Source organism: Trachurus trachurus, assembly GCF_905171665.1.
Source record: "Trachurus trachurus genome assembly, chromosome: 3".
Classification (NCBI taxonomy): Eukaryota; Metazoa; Chordata; class Actinopteri; order Carangiformes; family Carangidae; genus Trachurus; species Trachurus trachurus.
The window spans coordinates 11,502,455-11,527,284 of NC_139893.1; the positions used below are offsets into that span (position 1 = coordinate 11,502,455).

Here is a 24,830-nt window from a genome sequence, read left to right on the forward strand (position 1 = left end):
TGTCATGAAACATGTGGCCAACCTTTTGAAAGGGAGTGAATTTTCTAATGTAATATGAAAAGTCTGGTCTATAAGCCTGATTAGACTGAAATCAATGAAAAGGATCATTTCACAAAATGTAACAATTTGGTATAGATTGGGTTGCAGATGGGGGAACGCTGTCATCTGTCTTTCTCATGGTGCTTCACACTAAATTTGACTTGACGTCTTCTCGTCTCCGGGGTGGAACAAAACTTTCCACACAGCCCAATCCTAATTGTCAATCAGACTTTTTTTTTTTTTTCCACGTGGGCCTCAAGGCTCAGGACCAGGAGCTTAGGATGTCAGGATGAGTCATCTTCTCGATCTCATCTTCAAACATATTTAGTGCTTACGTGGTGAAAGCATTTCTATTTTATGACTACTGTATTTGGACTGGATATATCATTACCTTAAAATTGTATTTTGAATCCATGTCAGGCTTTTAACTCTGTTTCTAATCATGCTTGAACTTTTTTCTATTGCTTTAAAAGTCTCTTAGGCAGTAGCACCAGTAATAGTATGAAGTATACGTATGTAATAGTAGAAGCAGAAGAAAAGCATGCAGACCTGTTGACTGCCATCATTACTGTGTTACATAATCACTTCAAAGGGGTGGGGTGCTGGGGGCATGATATATGGTACTCTGATAGTGCACATCCAGGACAGCAAAATCCACAAAAGCGCTGGAGCTGCCAGTTCTAAATAAAAGTTATGTTCTTTTTCCTAGGAGAGGCTCTAAGCTGCACAGCAATGGAAAGACAAATGCCAGAAGATGATGACAGACACTGGAAAACAGAGATATAGTGGGATGACGAGTAGAAAAATGTTTTCAATATGTGTGTCAGACTATTTCACAGTTCTACAAATTTCTTTCTTTCCACTTCATTTATCGCTCGACGTTCATACAAATGACAAACTTCAGGTAAAATACTTAATATCCCTGAGTTGCAGCGGTGTGTTATTTCTTCAGTTTGAGAACATTTAAAACAGAAAAGACATTTTGTTTCTGTGTCAAACTCACATCCAGTTGAGGAGCTGCCAAATGGGCTTTGAGATTAACCCACTACTGGGTTTATTAAAAATAAAACATCACACAAGATTTACATGAACGTCACAGCCTTGACTTTTTTATAAAGAGAAACCCAACAGTTCCCACAAAGAGCTGTCTTTTGGCGACAGTGGTGAGGAAAAACTCCCTTTAACACAAAGAAACCTCCAGCAACACTGGGCTCAGGGTGGGCGGCCGTCTGCTGGGTTTGAGTGGAGAAACGGGGGGGTGTTGGAGGGTGTGGGTGTGTGGCGGAGATAGGAGCGAGAAATTCCCTCCATCTTTCTTTTTGGTCTGCCTCAAAGTTTGTATTCTTCTGGTTGGATGCATCTGGAAATCTTCCAAATGGAGGTATCGACAAGTCCTCATGGTCAGGATGGAGAGACTGTAGGACAGTTTTAAGGTTTTATGTTTTGAGAAGTGAAATTGTGCTGTGCACCAATACATTGATTGTATACATGTGTGTTTTATGGACCTTGGCTTTTTTCTTGTTCAGAGATAAAATTTCATTCTCTTGGTCACTATAAAAAGCTCATGACCACAGGTGAAGGTTGAAATGTAAATCAGTTGGTCTTACATCTCAGCTCATACTGAACCACAACGGTCCGGCACAATGCCCAAATTTCTGCTGATGCAGCACCAGTCCGCCTGTCAAATATGAGTGACTATTGCTCAGCTCCTTTTGCAGTTGAATTCATATTTTGTATAATGGTTCAGTATATGCTCTGTTTCTCTCCTCACCCTAGCCTGACAAGGCTCAAATTTGTTTATATGGGCGCCACCTCAATATTATATACCGAAGAGTTCAGATGTTTTCTGATCATTACTAATCTCATAAAGGTTGAAGCTGTAGGGTACTGTCTCAGCATAATGCAGAACCAGGAATTTCACCATTGTGTGATCTTCTGTTTCCTTCTGAACTGCAGCGAATGGAGCCACAACAACCAGAAACTACTGGCTGTTACAATGCAAATATGATGGAATACTAAAGACATTTACTGAAGGATCTGACCATTGATTGTTATATTTCTTGATTTTTCTTTTTTTTTACCAATTCCATCAGTTACAAAGACAAAGACATTGGGACATTTTGCTGAGGAGCACTCTTCTGGATTCTGGTCCGACCACCTCCGCTGTGACAGGAGCACTTTGAAGCCCGTGTGTCAGTCAGACACAGTTCGGGAGCCCCGAGAAAGCATCTTGGCTGAAGCAGCACACGTTGGTCGGCTTGATGTTGATGTGCGTCAGCAGGCCTGTCAGGATGGCTTCGCGCTCATGTCAGCAGTCTGATCTCCTGTTACTGCTTACTACTCATTCTAAAGAGACAACGCCACAATGAGTGAGTAAGTTGGTTTGCCCAGACGTCAAAGTCCAACCACCACTCCCAAAACATAATTTATGGTTCTCAAAGAGACAGAAACAAGTTTTTTTTTTCTTTATTCTCCCCTTTTAGACTGGTTGTCTGAATCTGATTTCAAATATAACTGCACATGTAAATACAGTCATCCACCCACTATCATAATTAGTGACTATAAATTACAGTATGGAAAAAAGAAACACTTCTGGTTTGTGTTTTATACCATGATAACATATTGGATGGTTCTCTTAACGAGAAACAGTGCATGTCAAATGAAGTCCAGATACAGCAAGAGAAACATTCCTTAGGAGTGAAGCCTGTTCATAGAAAATCATGCATAATTACACACACAAAAGCAAACGCGACGTACATTCATCACAGCTGTCTGAACCTTTTGTGTAAACCTAAACACAAATCACAGGAAAACTGACCGTTAGATTAGGCGACAATGGCCCACATACTCATAAGCTCTGGAGATAAAATGTGGGAATTTGTTAAATAAAATTTTAGTAAAATGAGACTTGTTTCCCTGCAGCTCCCACCGGTCAGCTGGTCTAGCCTTCAAGGAAAAGGTCACCAACAAGTCTAGAAAACCAGTTCTGTCTGGGAACCAAACCTTTCCCAGAGCCCCCACAGTACCACTGCCCAGATGGCAGCTAGCGAGGGATTTTCAGTCTAGTATAGCCTGGTAAAATAAACTCACGACCCCAAGCTGGGACCCAGCAGGGACGCCCAGGCTGACATTTGTCTTGGCATGAGTAGTCAGTGCCAACGTTAGTGCTGATACCCCCTATGACATCAAAAACATGGGAAAAGTGCCCTCGGCTGTTCATTGAGGATCCATGAGAACACATATCCGTAGGACTGACGATGAATCTTATTTATGATGTTGCAACTGCGTAGGATGTGTGTAAGAAAATGGATTTCTGCAGCTCAGTCACAACTAACTGATTCTATTAGTAAATGTTGCAGCTACCTATGAATGGTTCAGCATGGAGTACAAGTCTGACTTATTAACAGCAAATTAAAAACAGGTATATCAGACTACACATAAGCGTATGTCTGGTGCACTCCAGTAGCTCGTCTCGTAGAGAGCGGTCCATATAGGCACAGTCCTTTCCTGCCTCTAATACTGTCCTGTCACAATAAAGGCTTCAAAAGCCCAAAAGTATATCTTAGAAAAAAGGTAAAACTCCATGTCAGGCATCAGGAGTTTAGTCTAAATGGTATCTGAATGCCCACAACTTCTGAAAACTCTTTAACTCTTTAAAAAGGTTGTGGGTTTTTATTGAATGTTGCTATTTATAGTTTCAAAGCATCAGCTCTGTCACAGCTCTTCTCATCACTCATCACTCAAAGCGTGAGTTTGACATTCTGAAGCGAACAGATCGACAGAGTGGTGGAGGTGTAACCAGTTCATTCACCTTTCTCCAGTTGAAGCCGTATCTGGAGTGGAAACTTGGTCTGAATTTATGACCAGATTTCAAAGAATAACAAGACTCCAAGAGATTTGATGAATGCACTGTATGCACAACACAGGCTTCACACTGCCTGTTAAATACTGTAACCTGTTTTAAAAATTTAGAGAGCTGCTTCTGCAAGTGTGATGGATGCATCGCATCTGTGCTGTGTGCTCTACAGAGACCACCATAATTAACTGCCACAACATGAAGTTACAAGTAGGAAATCCTTTTTTCTCAGAACTGGGGAAGGTCAAATAATTCTGGGGTTCGTTTCCATACCTGGTGGAGAGAGAGAGAGAGCTATACTGTATCTCCTCAGTTTCAAAGGGTCTGTGTCATCCTCTCTTGAAAAAGTCCTGACAGAGAAAAGGGCGGCTAGTGGGACGATTTATGACCTCTTACTCGGCCCAACACATATTGTACTCACTGCAGTGTGTGACACGCAGAGTGGGAGGCAGTGGGGGTTACATAACAAAGGAAAACAAAATTACTCTATCTGCTCACTGACAACCCGTGGTAGGAACACCTGGAAACAATCCTAATTTAAATGTGCTATATATGCAACAGTGACAAAATTAAACACTCTGCTTTATTCTCCAAAACATCTATAATATCTCTCTTTATGTTCCCGACAAACATTTATGCTAAATATTCCCACAAATGTTGTTGTAGCACTATATACCTGAACTAAACAACCTCACCTTACTATGCAACTGCTGAGGAAAGTTTTAAAATTGTACATTCAGGCAATCAGCAATTTTTCATGAATGTATTTTTCACAAACAGACTATGCACCACTGCTGCTGCTGCACCCTGCCTTTGCTCTACATTCACTGTAGGCTTTGTTTTGATCCTTGCTGTCAGGACCTGAGACTGATTAGACAAACGAAGAGCCCGTACAAGGCTGGGGTCAGTTCAATCTAAACTCTCAGAGCCTCTCGCAGAGGGAAAAACCTTAACAAAGTTGAAGATTGCCCCGGCGGCTTATTCCTTCTTCTACTGTGGTTTACTGGTTGTGTACTGGCCCAAATTCTCAGTGGATATAGAGCTATTTAAACAGACAATAACAATGTCCCTCAAGCCTTGTTTACTTCAGTTCAACTTTCCGCTTCTCCACTCAGAACAAAGTGGTGACAAACTCCCCACTGCTGCTCATTGGATTCATGTGTCAGGACCAGGACCGTAGTCGACAGAAGGGTTAGAAAAGAAGCAGGCAGACAATTAGCAGCCTGTGATTATTGAGTGTTGGCTCCACTGTGTAATGCTGGGAAACAAAACCCAACTATGAGTGTGTTCTTTGTTATCACATCTATAATAAGGTTCTCTATATTTAGACTGCTTTACTGACAACAGGTTTATGTAACAACCTTTCAATGTTTCATGTACCCATCATTTGCCAATTATTGAACTATTGGGAGTCCTTTGAGGAAAGTTATGTGGAGGAGTAAATGAGGTATTTTATCAGACCTCATTATTTAGGACTTTTTCATTGTGAAGGAGAATGATGGAGCAAATGTTCCTGTCCACAGGGAACACTGAACCTTACCATGGCTTTACTTTTATGTTTGTTTTCTTAAATAAAAAAATAATTATTGATCTCATAAACAGCTTATGCCTTGAAATCACTCTTAAAGGTCCAAATGTTGGTAAGGAGTTTGATTTTTAAAGTCACAGTCATCTCATTACTGACAGACTTCAAAATGACTTTTTCTTAATCATCGTTCATATAAAATCCGACAAAAGTATGTCTGCAAAACAACTGGATTATGGTTTCTACCACAAAAAGCTGACTGCTGCTGAGTGGCATATGTGCACGTACATGTGTTTGACTATTCCCAGAATGGAAGTGCGTCACAGGGGAGAAAGAGAAGCTGTGTGTGGCTGTCAACACTAAAATCACTGAGGTCTAATCGTTTCAGACTAATACATGGAGCCTATAGATCTACCAGTGCAACGAGGCTTCAGCGGTTCCAGTCCACATTGGTTGGCTACACACCATCCACACAGATTCCTCATCATCTCTCTGACAAACAGCCTTTGTTCTCTCGATTGGGGTTGCCTCCCTCTGGGCCAGATTCAAACCGAGTCCTGGGGAAACACAGCCAGGGATTCACTGTGGTGGCTCTTGTGAAGAGAAGAAAAAACAAAGAAGACCAAACCAAATAAAACAACTCTGGGGACGCATTAGAGCATCATCGCCTGAATTTCCCTGGGTGGTTTGGCAACATTAGTGCCGGAAGTTGTCACTTAAGATTCTGTGTTTTATGGCTTTTCAAAAGTGATCTTCAAAAAGTTAAATCTTCTTTCCTGCATAAACTAATCCTTGACAACTTTAATGCATCTCTTATATCAAATATGCGAAAAGAATATAGGTTATGACAGACAAAGTAAACAAGATATAAAAGAATAAGCAAGAAGAGTGAGACTAAGAGGAGTAAGAGTCATGCTAATGGCTTTGTGAGAGTGTGCTTAACAGCAGCACTCAGTGAGGCTGTAGGGAACTTTTTAGCAGAAAAAAGTTGCACTTAAACTTTACATACCCTTATCATAACCTAACAAATGTATAAATGGTAATCTGTACGTCAAAAGACAACCAAAGGAGGTAAAACGAGCCTCCTACCAATTTCAGGTGCTCTTTACAGATAGATGGCTTTGGTAAAACATCGATCAACTCTTGCTCTACAGTTGTTAGAACATTCTTGTAATGAACAAGCAGGCCAGACACAACCTGTCATAACAACATCAGCCACATCTCCCATTCAACTCTTTTGGAAAATTATGTCTTCAGTTCCAGTCTCTCGAAGTCTGAGATTCCCTCACACAAACTGGCCCATCTCAGCTAACTTTCCTAAAGCCATGTGCTGGACTATACAGACTCTTTGACTAGGGGAAATAACATCTCAATCATATAACTTGGACTCTACTCCTTAGACTCTCTCCAATGACCAAGATCCTGCCTGGAGGTCCAGTTTGGAGTGTATGAACTGTACTGCAATAAGCTCTCGTCCTCCCTTCCAAACCCTCATTAATAAAATTCCCAATATTCAGTTCTGGTAATACTACAGTTAGCACAGCCACACACATTGCTTTCCCTTGACAACCATGTAAAATTGCCCACGAGAGCACAGAGCGGGCCTCCTAAGGGTTCAAACTTGAGCAATGCTAATGTTACCATTTTATGAAGGCTACGGTGTTGGCCTATGTTATTTTGGTTTCATCAAATCCATATCACCCATTATTCTCATTAAAATATGATCCCTGATTTGAAAGCAATCTTCTCTGCTGTAGAGATGCTCGAAAGCCATTACTCACCAAACTTCTGCCAGACGCAGCACTTTAATATCCCCTGTGTGAACTCAAGATCTGGTCCAAGTTGCAGCTGGTCAATGACACTGAGTGTGTGATGCATTTCTCTAAAAGCCATGTGGTGGTTCATCGGTGCACTTGAGACAATTACTCCAATGTTCGTCATGTATTACAGTAACAGGAAAACAGAGTGATTCCCTCACAATTAACTCATTGCACAACAAAAACAAAGCAAAAGACCAAAGTACAGGCGGGGAGAGGGGGCTCTGTAGACACAGTCACCACCACAAAGGACTAGAAGCCCACAGGTGATAAGCCGGATTTCCCCCAGACTCTACCTTTAATGACAATAGACAAATAAATAACTCTGCTGCGATTACTGTGTGATGCTGTTGCGCAAAGGCACATTTGAGGACAAGAAAAATGAAACTTGGACTAAAACCCAGAGTATTCTCTCTACGCAGTCGGGGGATTTACAGAGTGAGTACATATTTTTTATCACCATTGACAATGGGAGTAAAGTAGTCATCACACAAGCCAATTGCAGCTGTTTATCAGTAAGATGTCCAGGGTCCTGTCCAACTGGGGCTCAACCGAGACTGAACATCTGCCTCCAATGAAACTCCATGGAGGTATGAAAAGTTATCAGTGTTTACAAGCTTTCTTTTCTCCCTCTGCCATTCTCCATTCATCTTGCAATGTTTTTAGGCTTTAAGTAAACAAAGCATTTATTAATTGCACAATAATGATCTTATCACCTCAATGAACTTGTTACAAATGACAACTTGACCCTGGAGTGTGAAATGGGAAATTACATAGTCAGGAAATTTTAGCCTAGTCCACGGAGTTTCATTTTTCCTCTGAAATCATCCCACCATAGGCAAGAGCCTTTAAGTATTGGCAGATTATGTGCATGATCCTTGAGTTAAAGTGACTGCTTCAATTTATTGTTCCACCTCACTCAGCATGCATTTGACCGCAAGAAGCAGAGCCAGGTTATGAACATGGTCAGTGATATTCTTCCAAAGATAATGGGCAGACACTGGGTGGCCTGGGTTGGAAGTTTATTCGTAATGCATGACACACTGATTTTATCGTGATGCTCTGGTCAATACAATAATATAGTTATCAGATCTTATTACAACAAACACCTATTTCATATTACACTCACTTACGCACTTTCTGTTTTTGTTACATGCTAGCTGTTTTGATTAAATGTTTCTGAATTGAAAAAGGTCTGGTTGACTTTTTCATACATGAAGTCACTTCGTCATGTAGGTGAGAGGTTATCTTGGTTGAGATAACCTCTAACCCTGGTTGAGATTAGTTTACCTCTAACTGACTAACCCTAACCCTATAGTGGATTAATCAAGCCCATTAGTTTTTAACTATTCTTTAAAGGGACATTTTGTAGGAATTACTCAACTCAATCGTATTATTATGCTGCATTCACCTGGAATTGGGCAGACGGCATAGGGATGACAGCCGCTGCACGTAATGGGATAAACAAGCATCTATGTAAACAACTGGTCCATCAGCACGAGGCAAAAGTATACACACGTGAAAATATGTTGTCATGGCGATGTCGTATTGTTTACCTTACCCATATTTTACTGGCTTTCTCTCGTTGACTAAAATGACATCTGGTTTGTTGGCCGACTGCCGTCTGCCTGATTCCATGTGAATGCAGCAGAAGTGTGACCCTTCATCCTTTCTCACACTACACCGTGGTGAGGCCACCTCGACCTCGATCGATTCTCCCAGAGCTGACCGCTCCGGTGTCTCCGGTGAGTCAGTGTTTCTGTGATTTACACGCTGCCACTGAATGTAAAATATGGCAGCACCACATGGCAGCCTGCATTGAGCTTACCAGCTCTATTCAAAGGTTACCAGAACACTTCAGTTTGTTGATGGGGGTAATTACTAATTAATGAAACATACTTTTGGACGAAATAATCGATTTTTGTGAACAGACAACAAGAAGAGTTACACACTGCATGGGGCTTTAAAGACTTCAGGATGAGAGTTTAACTTAACCAAAGAGAAAACACTAAAGGTGGAAAGATATTATATACAGTACCAGTAACCCTTACCCTAATTGAGTTGATTAATATACAATGGGGAAACACATTATGAAAGAGCATGAGTATTATGAGTAAATAAAATATCAAATACTGTACTTAATTTAAAATAAAATTACTCTTTTTGAATGAATATGACCTGAAGTGCTTTGTAAAAAAAATGAGAAAGATGTTCTCAAAAACCTTGAAATATCATCTGTGCATTTCCTAAATATCATGTGGCTCCATCAAGTGATATTTAAGAAAAGATGATGATGAAACGACACAAAAGAACGTTCAGTTGTATTATAAGGCAAACTTTATTTTCAAATTGTGACAAAAATAATAAAAAACCTATCCAACACCTGTATAAAAACAAAATGACCAAGACAACAGAAATAAATTCACACATTTTAATTATAATATTATTGCATAGAAGATGTTTCAAAAAACGAAATCATAATATTTACAGTTTGCATAATTTTACAAAACCTTTAAATTTTCCCATAAAAATTCCCATATAGAAAAGACGTAAATGCCTAGCGCAGCGATAGGACTGAGGTAGAATAAAGAGATAAAGATTAAATAATCTTGACGGAAAAGATTTGGAGTTAGTCATTTTGTCTTGGCTTTTACTTTGAAGTGTTTAAGGAACAGGTAGAGAGATTTAAGATTTAATGGTACTCTAATGCGTCTAGTGGGTTTAAGGACTGTGACAATCCTGCAGGATGAACTGCACATTACATTTGTTTCATTTGTTTCTCATTTATGTGGCACAAGAGAAACAGTTTAGAGTTGTAAGTGTACAAAGCAAAAATATTGAAATCAGGGCTCTTTCAATGGCACAGTGCCTCAGTCTAGCATAGAGTCTGTCTCCTGCTGTCACTGCATACTGTAGTGTAGTTTGTTCCATAGTGCATAAACTACAGTTTGATTGTTATGGCCTGTTTTCTAAAAAAAAAAAAAAAAAAAATCTCTTTGTACCTGAAAAAATGTACACATTCATCTGTCTGGTGGGGAGGGGACGAATTTATCATTTTTGTTTATCTTAGAGGAGCCAGAGAAAAAAAGAAACAAGAAAAGCACTAAGCAACAATAAATATAAAATGGCATATTACAGCTCATTATTATAAACATATCTGCTGTCTGTGATTGTCCAGAATATTGCCCCATTCAGATCTCCACTAACTATCACACACTACACAGTGACCTTCATTAGTCTCACATATCTGGCACTGAAGTGACTCCAGCCTCCTCAGGGGAGACATTATTTCCCTGTTGCAGTGCCTGCTGCCTGAATACACTTTCATTTACCATACTGTGTCCTCTCTCTTTATGTCTGCCCAAGTCCTGCTCTACCCATTAAACAAAACAGCCCACCTCACAATGAGCACACCTCTTAACTTATAAATACAATTTAGACTTAGATTTGATTTCACAGTCTAAATTTTCAGGCGCAGGAAAGCAAATATTATCCAGAGAAAGAGGAAGAAGGCAGCAATTTAAAAAAAATCATAATTGAACATAATAATGTTAATATATGGTACTCCATTTTTAAAACAAACAAAATATCATATATTCTGTACACAATGATTAAATACAGTGTGATCAGTATACATTCCTGTGTATGAAATCAACTTATATTTGTAATAAGAACATCAATGTAAACACAGTACTTTATGTAAAACTTCCAGCACCAGCTGTTCAATGCATCATAATGTATATAAACAAACGAAACATCCTGTATTCACAGATGAAGTATGTCTAAGGAATATCCATCTCTGGAGTTACAAGATGAGGCAAAATTAAAGTTCATTAAGATATCGGACCGTTACTTTTACTGGGTGGCTACAGTTTGATAACTAGGAGGGGAAAGTGTCTTTCAATCTACTGGGACGCTCTGTTTCCATTTACTGTAAGACACGGAGACAGATGAACAGCCTTGGTATCCAACCTGCGGGCACTTCCTGCTCTTCAAGGGCAGCTGAGGTGACTCTGTTGGTCTTTGAACTTCTCAACCGAAGCCTCACTCCCTCACAGCAAAGAGTCGGAAGGAGCCTCCCTCTGTGTTGCTCCTGCTGCAAACAGACGATACAGAAAACAAGTTAGTTTTGGGAACTAGACAAAACTGAAACAGCAGTTTATCCTGAACATTTCAAAGTTCAGCTCCAAAAGCACTGGATCCTCTTCTATGCAACCAGTAGTATCTTTCATTACACCTTCCGTGCCTACTAAATACCCACTTCTTTCAAGCTGCTCACCTCCATCCTAAGGCGCAAACTAGATAACGCCATGAAATGTACTTTCTGTAACAATTAAACTGAATTTAAGGTATAAAATAGATGGAATTCCCCTTTAATCCCAATAAAAACATGTCATGTTTTCAAACAAGTCCTTTTTTTGTATTGCCCAAGTCTTCCCTGCAGCCAAATCCATAAACAACTGCACCATCATGTTGTTCACAGCATCTTTGGAAAAAAATCCGACAAATGACCAATTGGCAGTATGACTCACAGTTGCCGTATTTCTGAGAATGACCTTTCCAGCTACCACATGTGTTAAACTTAACAACTTTGTAATTAGTTCATCAGTGGAGAAAACCTTGAATCTCTGCCATGATCAATAATCGTGATAGGCCAGCGCGATTGGTATCACATCACAGATAATTATCCTTATAGGAAAGCACTAAGTGGCTGACAGCATTTCCATCCTCGGGTAATAGGATACGCTGTGATTACTTCCCCAGCAACAGAGTCCAGTCCAACCTGCCCACCCTGCCATGATGCTGGCACATGGCACGGACTCTCACTCAGCAGTTTGACCTCCTATCCCGGTGCCATGAGTGGGGCCTTCGCAGCTTTGCATTAGATTTCATAGAATCAGACTTGGATTATTTTTGGCAACTCAGCACTTTGCACACTCAATTGAAATGCCTGGGTAAAGTAAGCACAGATCCCATGTGTGGCCCATCCACACACCAAACCACACCATTACTCTTACAACCCCACATGCCAGCAGAACTGGCCACAAGGGCTTCTCTGCCCAAGCTCAGTCCACTGGAGCCAGCCACAGACATGAGAGTGATGTGAGAAACATGGCGTGCACGCAGGGAACCCACTACATGCAATATTACAGGACACATAAATCACGTTAGCGTCAAATGAGTAAAAACACCTTTCTCTGTCATATTTCAGATTCTCTTGTCAGTGTTACTTGTGTTGTTTTACTACAAGTTTCTTGTTTTTTTTTATTTTAGCACCAGTGAACATATTCCCTTACATCACAGCCAACAAGTTTTGGCAGTTTTGTGGCTACTAAACAAATAGTTGCTTGCTGATGGAAGTTGTCACAGCATGTCTAAGCATAGTTGATATCATTTTTAGGCACAGTGTGCCTCTAAAATACTCTACAATGAGACTGCAAGGAGCCCAATCTAAAAACATGCATTTCTGGAATTCAAGCTATGTCCATGCAAATGTTTGATACAATGCCTGACCCATCTGTCTTTGTATTTTGTGTTTTTGTGCAGCAATTCTGATCTAGAAAGAGAAGTTCAGTAAAATAATTGACTGAGCAGTACCTTTCAGACTGGATGCCATTTTTCAGGACTCCAATGTAGCTCTTTCTCTTGTCCAGTGGCAGAACATCAACAAAACCACCGTCTGCTTTGATTACCCCTGCATGGATGGCTGCTTTACAAATACTGGAGTTCTGTGAAGAGAATGTGTGGAAGTTGAGAAAGACATTTAAGAGGGGGATAAAACATTTGTCTCCACATGAGTATTTTGTAATTCCCTTATTGTTTGCTGCTGTATTTGGCAGTAATTCACAGACACATGTAAGCACATACACACACACACACACACACACACACACACACACACACACACACTCAAGTGTTCGTTTCACAATCTCAGCCAGAAGTCTGGCTCCACCACAACAGAGCATGAACTCTTATCAACAGTCTGGAGCAGATTCATGCAGATCATTCATTTCTAGTCCAAACACACTTTACACTGCCCATACACCCCTCCCACATTTCTAACCAGATAGTTTATGTCTCAAGTTTAACCAACATCCAGTCTCTACACCACAGTTGAAACACATTCAGAGCCCGAGACTTCATCACATTCTTGGGCATGTTTGGTGAGACAAATCCTTACTCTGAGATAACATGTTAGTCAGTCTCTGAGTGTATTACATCCCTGGCAGTCTCTGGCTTACCTCACCATTACTCCCATTCTCCATGAGCCAAATTCAGGTTGTGATTCAATGGCTTTCCATAGCTACCACGCATCACAAACCCTGCAGAGTCGCTCTGACCTTACCATGATACAGATTTACATAACCAATGCTTTCCATCTGAACTAATAGGCCATAAGTACCTTTAAAAATAAATAGCACAGAACTGGAGGGCCTGGACCTCTGCTCTGACTCATGGTTCACTTGGAACATACAGATAGAAAACTTGTTTAACTTACATCTGTGTAGATGTTGTTTCCAATAACAGGTGACCAGTAAGACGGCTGAGTCTTGCAGTTAGTTGGACAGAAGATCCTGAGGAAGAAATTTAAAGTTAGTATGAATTTGAAGGAGCAGATGATGGTTATATTCACAGAATTAAGTTTATTTTACAAATGCGTGTAAAACTATATTGACTTATGATATGATGCTTCAGTGAGTAATCAGTGGGTGTGAAAAGGCACCTGGGGCAGTGTGAGTAGGGCTTTTTGAAAGGGCAGATTTCAGCCACCGTGGTGTAGCAGTCTGCAGTCGTCTCTGTCACAGAGAAAGAGAAAAGCTGTTAATACTCCTGATACATGTATTTTTTATAGAGCCATGACTCAAATAGTGATCCACATACCTTCCACTTTGGCCACCACAAATGCGTTGCCCGGTTTATATTTGCTGGAAAAGTCATCACAGTGTTTAGAAAATCAGGAAAACAAATGGTGAAAATCCATTATTGCGCAAAATGTGCATCGTAAAAGCAGGCAAAGGATTTTATAAGTGCTGCATCAGTAAATGGGATTTCCCCCCCAAGCACAGATATTACAGATGTCTACCTGAGAGACTCAATGCCATTTTTTGTGGCTCTGACAAAGAATGGAAGCTTCTCCATCCTTGTGATGTCGACCAGTCCTCCGTTGTTGTCAATCACACCAAAATGAATAGCAGCTCGGCAAATACTTGATTGCTGAGACGAGAAAAAAAAAGGAGGGTTATCAATATTCATTCACAGTATTAATTGCTGCATGATGATGCAGTGTTTGTTGTTTATGCTGGGCAGACTCACCACATCATAGTAGAGAGTTCCCCAGACCTTTCCTTTCTTATTCATGCAGTTAGCTGGACAAACATATCTGTTGTTGGAGACAAGAGTGAGTTGACACACAATACGATATATCTAAAGCCAGATATAGATTGTAATTCATTAAGATTCTCTGACCTGTTGCAGGTCGCTCCTTTGCACTTATCTCGCAGTCTAGTCTCACACTTGATGTTTTGAGCTGCAGGAAAAAGAAAGACAAAAAACAAAAGTGAAGCAATGCACACAAACATAGAGGTTTAAGGTTGTTGTGTATGATCGCTCTAAATTACCTAAGAAGTTGTTGCTGGTAGGCCTTGAGGCTGGTGTCCTTGGTGTGGTAAGCTTCGGGGTGAACGGTTTGGACACGGGTTTCTTCGGAGTGGAGGGTTTAGGTCTGACGGCAGGTTTGGCGGTGGTACGAGGCAGCAGTGGAACCTGAGGCTTCTCCACCTCATTCATGTCCTCTGTCTCTGAGCGCTGGGAGTCCACTGATCAATAAACAGATGGGGCTCAGGTTAGCAGAAGTTTTACATTCAATTTCAACATCTTGGAATGAAAAAACCACTTGTGTTCTCTCACCTTTGTAGCACAGGTTATTCCTACATCCTCCTCCGTAGCTGGGGGGGCATTGGGAACAAGGGCGGCCATGTTGGTATGGGGCCTCTCCAATCCAGTTGCCCCTGCAGAAGTAGAGCACAATGGATAGTTTGACTAAGGTGGAAATTAATCATCAGTCAGGCATCACTGGGCACATAGCCGTGTAATTACTTCAGCACTCTTTGCTCATGGTCAACACACTCCTAGAAGTCATTAGTCCCACACTCCTCGTTGTCTCTCAGGCAATTACATCCTGTGGGCTGTCTGGAAAACAAACGCCTGCTCTGCTTTTATTTTTCTTTCCCTGTGCTTCATTATTATTTTTCTATTCTGACTTATGGAGGAATTTTAATGGCACCAATATGTTATAGAAACCTCTCAAACATTTAGTGCTGCATATTGGCAGCGGAGCTATATTAGGAGCACGCAGTGTAGCGTTTGTCAGCAGTTTATGGAGGAGGAATGTAAACAAAAATCTCCAGAACGGAGGTGTTGGTGAACGGTGAAACATGAGGGAATACTGATCTTACTTTGGGGAATAGTTGCACACAAGGTAAACGGAGTTCTCCCATATTTCACCCCACACGTCCATCCTGGGGCACACGTGCACAGCACAGCCCACTCGGCTAGTGGTTGCCCAGACCAGCTGTGAAGAAGGAAATGGAGGAATGGCCAGAGTTAGCACAAACACTTACTGCAAGAACAGACATATTATAGCAGAGTTAACTACTGTGTTAGCTTATAGCCTGGACGTCCTGACTCACGTTTCTCACCAGCTATGGTTCAATCAATCATTTCAGAGGAAGAAACTAGGTTCGCAGTCACGGTTAATGTGGCCTCTGGGACGACCAGTAGTGCCTGGTCTGTTATTCTGACCCAGTCCAATGCACATGAAGTGTGAACCCAGTTTGCCCTCCGTGACACAATCACGATCATTTTCATCATCCAGTTAGAAGTGGAAAAAACGGTCAGCGTGGGCCCGAGACCGTCCAAGTTAAAATAAAACGCCTTATTAAACGGAGGGCTGCTGCAGTAGTGTTACAGATGAATGATGTGCCATTTGACAACGAATACAACACACAGCATGTTCCATAACTCCTCCTCACTTTCCTCCCCAACTCTCAAACATGTGCGCTCTCCCTCCTCAGGAATGTTCATCTTTTTCCTGGTAGAGTTAGAGGCCACTGGAAGCAGTGAGTCAGCACATAGACCGATGTGTGCTGAGTGCTGGTAGCTCAGCACAATGCAGTCTCTAACTCCAAAGGGTCTTCCATTTCTCTGTAGGGGTAGTAATGGGCTATGACTGCCTGGATTGCAGATACATCCGGACATCCAGCAAATGAAAGACAGAGACAAGGTGATGATGCTGCTTTTTGGCACTGTCCCCCCTCTCTGCAGCATCTTCAAAAGAATCCAGGTCAAGCAGCGAGGGATGTCTGGTGTGTCTGGAAATGACTACCAGATGACAGCGATCAGGTTTCAGGGTGAAGGCAGAGGGAGGAGCCTGGATGCTTCTGTAAACTCATCCCAGCAGCTACAAAGTAAAGTCTAGAGGAAAAACACGCCAGCTCACCCATCGCTGTTTCCTTTTCATTTGATTGATTTCTTCATTTTCTCATCTCATCTTCAACTCTTCTTTCTTGTCCCCTCATTCTCCTTCATTCCCATTATTTGCAACTGATTTTCTATTTATCTCTCTAACTTTTTACTGTTTACAAGTTACTATATGCACACCTGTCATTTAACCCCTCAGTCACACTGCAACACCCATAAATACTGTGAAATATCATACAGGGTGTCCACCACGTGTTGTAGTCTAATATTGCCTCACAGATTTAAAAAAAAAAAAAAAGGCACTAATACTCACCTGATACTAAACACTTTTTTATTATTTATTATTTAATATAGCATAAAGACTGGAAATTGAAAAATATGATTCAGACTAAAATGACACCAATCAAACAGGATGCCAAACTTCAGATTTATGATGGAGAATTAAAGAGAAAAAAAATCAAAGCAGCAGAACCAGAGATATTGTTAATTAATGTGTGCCTTCTTGCTTGCAAACATCTGATGCCTACATTACCCACAATACAACTGCTTAAACTCACACGTTCAGGACTGTTATCTTAGGCAGTTTATCAGACTTCACACAGCTTTTCTGGAGCCATAAAAGTCTTTGATGTGTAAAATAAGTGCAGCAGCTCCCATTTAACCTATTTTTCGTCTGTCAAAGTTTTTCATGAACTCCTTCACCTCAACTCTTCCCGCCTTCATTTCTGTGTGATCTGTCTCACCTGGGTATAGTGGGTGCACATGGGCCCCGAGCAGCGGTCTGGACACCAGGGATTGCACTCGTGGGGGTAGGGATAGGTGTAGTCTTTCACCTCATCGTACCAGGCCTGGACGTGGAAAGCAGGAGAGCGGTATCTGTGGAGCCCATGCACAGACACACACAAATAAATAAACACACACAGACAGACAGACAAACAGTAGTCTCAGTCACAGGCCATCCAGGTACTGGGGGGCATAAAGGGAAATATCTGAAGGAGCTGCCAGGTGCTTTGGCTTGACTTGAAAAACACTGCTTGAACTCCCCCCCACCACCACCACCAGCCCTCCTCCTCCTCCCCCTCCCTCCCTCCAGGCCTCAAGAGATGAGTCTGAATTTGACCTGGCACATAGAACAGCAGTCTGCTCCCCTCCATAACAGGGGAAATCAAATCAGGTTAAAAAAAAAAAAAAAACAATCAGAGCAAATCTAAACATGGCTCCACTGCCTAACAAATCAGTTCTTGCTCTTATTATAAACATGTCTTTTTACGGTATTGAAAAGTGCTGAGCTTATAAGTGGAGAGTAGAGGGGGAGTTAAAAAAAAAAAAAAAGGTTTGTTGGCAAAGGAAGAAAAGGAGAAAAGAGGGGAGGGAGGAAAGGGTCTGTGAGAATGAGAGCAGATTCCTGGAAGGGCACCTGCTGCGATAGCCACACGCTGTCATACACAGAGGCCTACTGTGTCTGGTGTCTACTCGGACACACACTCATTCACACAAACATCAGCCTTAAAATGCTAGTGCTGAGTAGCAGGACCCACGCTGGCACTGCAAATCACTGGATCAGGATTTTTTTTTTTTAAAGAAGCAGATCGATTCAAAGTGGATTTGACTAATAGTTTTTTTTGCCGAAACTCATGTCTATGATTTACAGGGAACGGTTTCCTCTTACAACACTGGCAGTTGAGAAAATACTTACGGTAATTAAAACAGAAGTCAAAGAAATGACCTGCTGATGAGTATGTATTTGTGAGCAGATGGATGTTAAAGGTTCAGTAAGATTGTTCATTGAAATAGAGGTCCTTTCAGCTAAATGCTGAATAACTAACTCATGTCAAGCAGGTATAAGTTTTAGTCTGCCAGCATGCTATTCAGAAATAAACACAAAGTACAGTTGAGGCTGTTGTGTCAATCATTTTGCAGACACTTGGTCAAAAAGAGAAAATAAAAACCTGATCATGGCACCATAGCTAACGTGAGAGGTAATCATAAAACAACACCTATGGCAAATGTCATGGCAAAGCCAAAAAAAAAAAAAAACAGTTGAGACATTTCACCCAAAATTGCAAATGAAAAAACATCATGATGGTGTGAGAGAAAAAAAACAAGTCAGGGATCACCCAAGTGAGGCGAAATCATCCTCTGTTTCAAAGTGAGATGTCAATAATTTGCTTTGAAATCGGAAACTCAGCCCAGACTATATTATATATTCAGGATGTGTGTGTGTGTTATGTCTCACCTGCCCCAGTGAACAGCCAGGTTCTGTCCAATAGACATCAGCAGGTCTTTAGGTCCGTGGTCCCACTGACACTGCCCCGCCCAGTGAGTGGAAGAACGCTCCAGCTCATCGTCCCACACCTGGACACATCAAATAAAACAAGTTTTTCTACAAAGAATTTACTTTTTTTTTTTTTTTTTTTACACCTGTGGTAGGCTACAATATGCACCTGCATAATCCGCCACAATATGGGATAGTATAATCCACATCTTGTTCTGACTCAGTAGATATCTAACCACAACCTGCTCAAGGCCTCTGCTCCTGCACTTCCTTCCTTCCCAGTGATGTGAAACTGAGCTGGACACAAGTACAACATTAACCTTAGACGGTGACATCTGAGCGGAGCAGCTGGCGCCTGGCCCTGGTCCACTACAAATCTCCAGCAATCACAGCTGAATTATCCACATTTCCTGAGAGGGGTTTCTTTTTACGGTGTTGGAGAGAAGGCTGGAAAGCGGAGAAGACACCTGACTCCCGCCGTGGAGGGGTTTGCTATGAATGGAGGGAGGACTGCCGTACAGCCGTGGCCCCTCAAAGCACATCTCCTCAGTAAATTTCCAGCCTTTTGGTGGTCGCTTAAACATTCGCACACAGACACCGCTGTAACCCCAAACAGCCATACACCAACACAAACACACACACGCTGCTTGTTTGCTGGAATTTGAGAGAGCAGCAGCCGGCAGAGTAAATCTACAGACACTTTCCTCCCAGGCTTTAACCACACTCCAGAGACACACAGGCCACCACTGCTTCTCTCAACTTTATAGACCTCGTGGTTTTCAATAACTTCTCTCTGTCTCAACAATAATCCCTCTCCTTTTTTCACCCATTGATGTGCCACGTTGTCCCATAATTTTCCTGTTTAAGTCCTATTTCCTCTGTCTCTCCCATGACCAAGCCCTCCCTCGCCCTCCTGTCTTCTCCGGGCTCTGAGCTGTTTGCAGGTAGGACAGAGTCAGCATTATTATCCTCCTTGTAAAAGAGCAGCACAGCAGGCTGGCAATAACTCACCGCCATGACTGCATGTTTCCAGCAGAGAGAAAAGGTTGTTTTTACTCTACCAACACCACTCTTCTCAGCAGAATAAAACCTTAAAGCCTAATTACCAGCCTTATTTCAGAGCTAAGTGTTGCTGACACTTGGAAATGAAGTTCTGTGTGAGGTGAAGCCAAAAAGTTAAGTCAAGAACATGGAAGTATCATTGTAAATGAAGAATAATACTGAAATAGGTCAATGGGGCAATGGGACATGTCTGACCATATACTCCATGTTTGAGGCCGTTGGGTAGACGCTGCCTCTCAGCTTGTTGTGCAGCTGGATGATCTCCTCACGGTCCGACCAGCGGATGGCTCGACGGGTCCTATTGCCAGCCGTGTTGCTGCTGGTGCCGTTCTGGTCTGCTTCCTCCTCTGCATAGCGGCTCAGCAGCTGCCTGAGCTCCTTGGAGTCAGGCAGGAAGAGGGAGCCCGAGTCCCTGATGCACAACAGCAGGAGGGAGAGGGAGACGACAGAGAGCCAGGTCATGGCAGCGCAGGTCATTCCACTTCCACTTCAGCTGTCTGGGTCGGACTGTAAGACTGGAGTAGACACTTGGGTTTTATGCGAACGCCGCTCCTCGGAGTCCCAGACACAACCTGCAGAGAGGAAATGTCTAATGAGTTTTTCCCCGCTGTGTGAGTCAATAAAGTAGAACAGATTACAAAATAAGGGCGTAGATGTTACTCAACTAATGCAGGAAACACTTTCTCCACCAAGGTTATCAATTTAATGCACACAGAAAAATGTTTTCTTTGCTAAGTACCCCCAAATATATCAAATCAGAAAGTATCAACATAGCAACACTTTCCATCGGTTGCTGTCACCTGCCTCTGTTGCTTTTCTGATGAGACTGCAGTTTGGCAGTTATGGCCAATTCCCAAAAACTGTTACTACTTTTCTTCTGAATCTGATGCAATCCGAAGGAACTGCCCTGCAATAAGTCCTTCATTTGCTTTGCTTTTCTTCTGTTAAAGTTGAGTTATTATTAATTATTCATGTGATTCATCATTTTGAGGCTGTACAGTTGCTGTAGTGTTGAAACGCAGTATTGTGAAAGACTTATAAATATCCTCTCACTCACATGCGAGTAAATGGGGTTGAACAAATCGTAAATTCATCTGTACATAATAAAATCCTATACAATCTCTCCTCACAGTAACACCAGGCTTAACAATGACCCTAGAGTTGAATGGACTCCTCTGTCAACAAGTGAGCAGATCATTATAGTCAGAACAGTTGAATTGGACTCCATTAGATTGTACACTATCACTGAATAAACTAGTGGTTGTATGTTACAGTCTATAACAACATCTATAGATCTACATTTAAGAGAAATGCTTTCCTCCCAGTGCACAGATACTGTGATGCATCAAAGACGACTGTCTTGCACTATATTGTGCACCACAGAAACGGCTACATTATTATGTTCAGCACAGGTTATTAAGACATGTGTTGTTATCAGACCCTCTGATTACCAACTCCAGTTTCTGTATATGTAGCATTAAATATACCATCTGTGTTTTGATTATTTTATAATGAACAGAAAAATAATATAATCTGTATCAAAAATAATCAACCTGTTCACTTCCATATCCAAAAGATGAACAACTCTGTCTGAATGAGCGTTAGCGATCAGGTGACGTTTATATTTCAAAGAGCATTTAACCATTAATGATGCAGTTTAATGAATATCTGTTACATAATTAAGGCTTCATCAGTAGCTGTCACCCTGTTGAACTGTCTTTGAGAACAAAAGAAATCCAGCATTCCTGACACATGCAAGGGCAACACTCTGTATCTGACCCTGCATCTGACCTCCCTCTGAGGAAACAAGGAAAACGCCCAAGACTAAAGCTAAACCAAACTGTTATAAAGAGAGAGAACCAGTCAGTCAGTGTGATCAGAGCAGAAAGACAAAAAATAAACCAAGCTCCAGCACGCACTGGTTGCTCTTATCCTTGAATCCCTTCACCTCTTTCCCTCTGGCTGAAAAGACGACTTGAGGTCTGGCACCGGCTCTGTGTCAACATGCTGTGCCAGCTCTGGGCACTGTGAGCCAGCGGGCAGCCCAGGCACCACACCCTTCTCCTTTCTGCCTGTGCCCCCTTTTCACACTGAACCGCTACCAGCTTCTGCGTCTGGGCCCTTCTCATGGCTCTCATGAATTCTATACCCGAGTGACAGACAGAGCAGTAGAGTTGGAAACACGCACGTGTCCACATCTTGTCTATCTGGTGGGCTTGTTTCTGGTCTGGAGAAGAGACTGACCTCCTCTCCACCCCACCATGAGGCTGAATGTAAACATAAGTCATAGACAGTATAGACTGATTGATTTAAGTACATTTTCATAAATACTTTTACATGAAAAAGCACACATTATAGACTGACAGTTGTGCAGTTGTTGTAGTCTCCAGTGGTTTCCCCTGGAAAAATGAATATTTCTTATTCTAATCATTTAAAATCAAGCATTGGTATTAAAATACTTTCTACTTTGCTCAGTAGCCCACAGTCTGTTGCCTGTATAGTATTTTCCATTTGGGAGCTGCTGCTCTCCCATTGACATTTCCTTGGGAAGGAGACAGACTCACAATGAATGGCAGTGTCTTGCCAACAGCCTCTCTGGCCAAGGCATGGCTTCAAACCCACAACCGAAATATCAGAGTTGTTGGTGACATAAATTCTGAGTAGAATCAATAAACCTGAAACGTCATGTCAGTCAAAAGCTGTCTGGTGTGCAGATGAGACCAGGCAGGTATACAGGCTGCACTGCTCAGAGGATGATGTGCATGAGGCTTTAACACAGAAAAGTCAAATCCTAACTAAAACACTGGACGATATAAAACTACACGCTGCAGAAAAATGTGTGTCAGTTCGCATAATCACTAACCTGTGAGTTAGAGAGTATCCAGCTGCTGGACTGTTTGAGTTTCCTCTGCGCGTAAGAGAACGGTCCGGATTATTCCCTGGTGAGAGCACCGGGCTGCTGCTTGTTGGCGCTGTTCCTGAAGCTCATAGGAACTGAGTGACTCCTGTGCAGCTCCGAGAGCCTTATATAGAGAAGGAGACCCCTCAGGACCAGAGGAAAAAATTACTGTCTCTAACTCACTCCCACACTCACCCAGCCTCCAGCCTCCCTCAAGTAGGTTATGTTCCTGGCAAACTACGCGCCGTCTGCGTACGCTGACGCGCAGCCGAATGTCAGCAGCAAAGAAAAAAACACACAAAAAAACTGCAAATATTGTAAATCAGCGACTGTCAGAGGAGTCGGCTGCAGGCAGATAGATCAGCATCCCTGAATCACAGAGTGACAGTTATTACCCAGACATGTATCTTCTCGAGCAGCTCCACGCACGCTGCATTACAACAGTACTACGAGGTTCACGGGGGCAGCGGTGAACGAGGAGACCCGCAACTGACAGGAGTGAAGACACGGAGGCTAAAGTTGAAGCTCATCATTATACAGGAGCCCTGGAAGACAAGTCATCACCCTGTCACAGCCTCACCTGTGGAGTGCTGCCTCCCTATAATTAAGAGTAAAGCAAAGGACTCAATAAGATAAAACTAAAATCTAGCAGTATAATGCTCTATTACTAAAACAATGCTTTATGCAAAACTAGATATAGATAGATAAGACATAGACCTATCTGTTGGTTGTGATTTATTATTTTCATTTCAGTCTTATCAATGTATTGAAAGAGAGATCTGTCACAAATTATTTTTGATATTTCACTTTGACTTTACTTAGTTTGCTCAACATTCACTGAGATTCACTGTTTCTATTTCTTCGCCACAAACTACAGAAATGTTAAAACCCTCATCATGTTGAAGAGTTCAGGGGTGAACATTATTAAAATGCTTCATGTCACTGAGGTCAGGTGCAGAGAGAATAAAGAAAGGGGATCCTGCTCTCACACAGGGTTCATCATGTGTCAAGGTCCTATATCTCCCTCCTGATCTGACCGACGGCTGCTGCGCTGTGACCCACATAGTTCACATTTTCTTCCATCATGAGCTTGATTTCAGATATTTACAAGAACACGGTCACTCAGGAGGAATGCCAGCTGAACTGAACCCTCAGACAGATTTCCTTCCCACAACGACTCTGCCTATTTGGGCTTTGCACTCAGTCAAAATACATGTTTAACAGGAAGTCTGGCCCATCATGCATCTGCTTTCTTTCCCAAATGTCCTGCAGAGATGCTAGAGAGGATGACTGCGGTCTGGAGTGAGATGTTAGCAGGAAAATCACATTTCTGAGATGTAAGAAAAGAAAACCTAAAGATCAAGCTCACAGCCTGACGGGCTCCATCTACTGTACATGTACCAAGATAACCATCTGGAAACACTGTGTTTGGCTTCTCTGAGCTAAAAGGCACCACTGCACCTTCAATCCTTTGTCAGACAACTCATCCCTTATCTCTGCATAGGTTTTAGGATCATAAACAAAGTAATAACTTTTTTTTAATAATAATAATTCCAGTAGCCTATTAACCAATGATTAAATACATGATTTATAGAGCCATCCAGTTGCCTTATTCAGACAAGGGGCGTTTTCTTTTAAAAACTATGAGAACATTCGATTTCCTCCTTCAGCGACTGAAGTTACACAGCAACACAGTGAGAGCCTGGTGGATTTGGAGTCAGCTGTTGTCACCTTTACAAAATCATGACTCCAAACATAAACCACAAGTGACTCCAAATATTATTTTAACTCCTCATACAAAGCTGTGGCTATTATAGGTATTAAATAGATCATAAATGTAGATATTCAACTTCCTGTTTCTTCTTTAAGGTTGGACT

The 24,830-nt window shown here is 41.8% G+C and overlaps 1 protein-coding gene across 1 annotated transcript; it reads right to left on the reverse strand.

Moving 5' to 3' along the window:
• Positions 1-9,639: 9,639 nt before the first annotated feature.
• crispld2 (cysteine-rich secretory protein LCCL domain containing 2) lies at positions 9,640-23,044 on the reverse strand. Its single transcript, XM_083969287.1, has 15 exons — positions 22,918-23,044; positions 20,250-20,626; positions 18,954-19,072; positions 17,461-17,593; positions 15,694-15,809; positions 15,146-15,246; positions 14,857-15,054; positions 14,705-14,765; positions 14,552-14,618; positions 14,322-14,452; positions 14,120-14,163; positions 13,962-14,034; positions 13,737-13,812; positions 12,836-12,966; positions 9,640-11,333 (listed from the first exon to the last, which is right to left on the reverse strand). Exons 2-15 carry the CDS (start codon positions 20,529-20,531, stop codon positions 11,282-11,284), a joined length of 1,584 nt encoding a protein of 527 aa, XP_083825413.1. The 5' UTR covers positions 20,532-20,626; positions 22,918-23,044; the 3' UTR covers positions 9,640-11,281.
• Between the last annotated feature and the right edge of the window lie 1,786 nt (positions 23,045-24,830).

What these genes read in the sequence shown, in the direction of transcription:
- crispld2 (XM_083969287.1), bottom strand. Translation starts at nt 20,531, where the DNA reads ATGACCTGCGCTGCCATGACCTGGCTCTCTGTCGTCTCCCTCTCCCTC. An exon ending in CTGGCTGTTCACTGGGGCAG is followed by an intron (nt 17,594 to 18,953) that starts GTGAGACATAAC and finishes TGGGCTCCACAG; the next exon opens with ATACCGCTCTCCTGCTTTCC. An exon ending in AATGGCATTGAGTCTCTCAG is followed by an intron (nt 14,164 to 14,321) that starts GTAGACATCTGT and finishes TGACTTTTCCAG; the next exon opens with CAAATATAAACCGGGCAACG.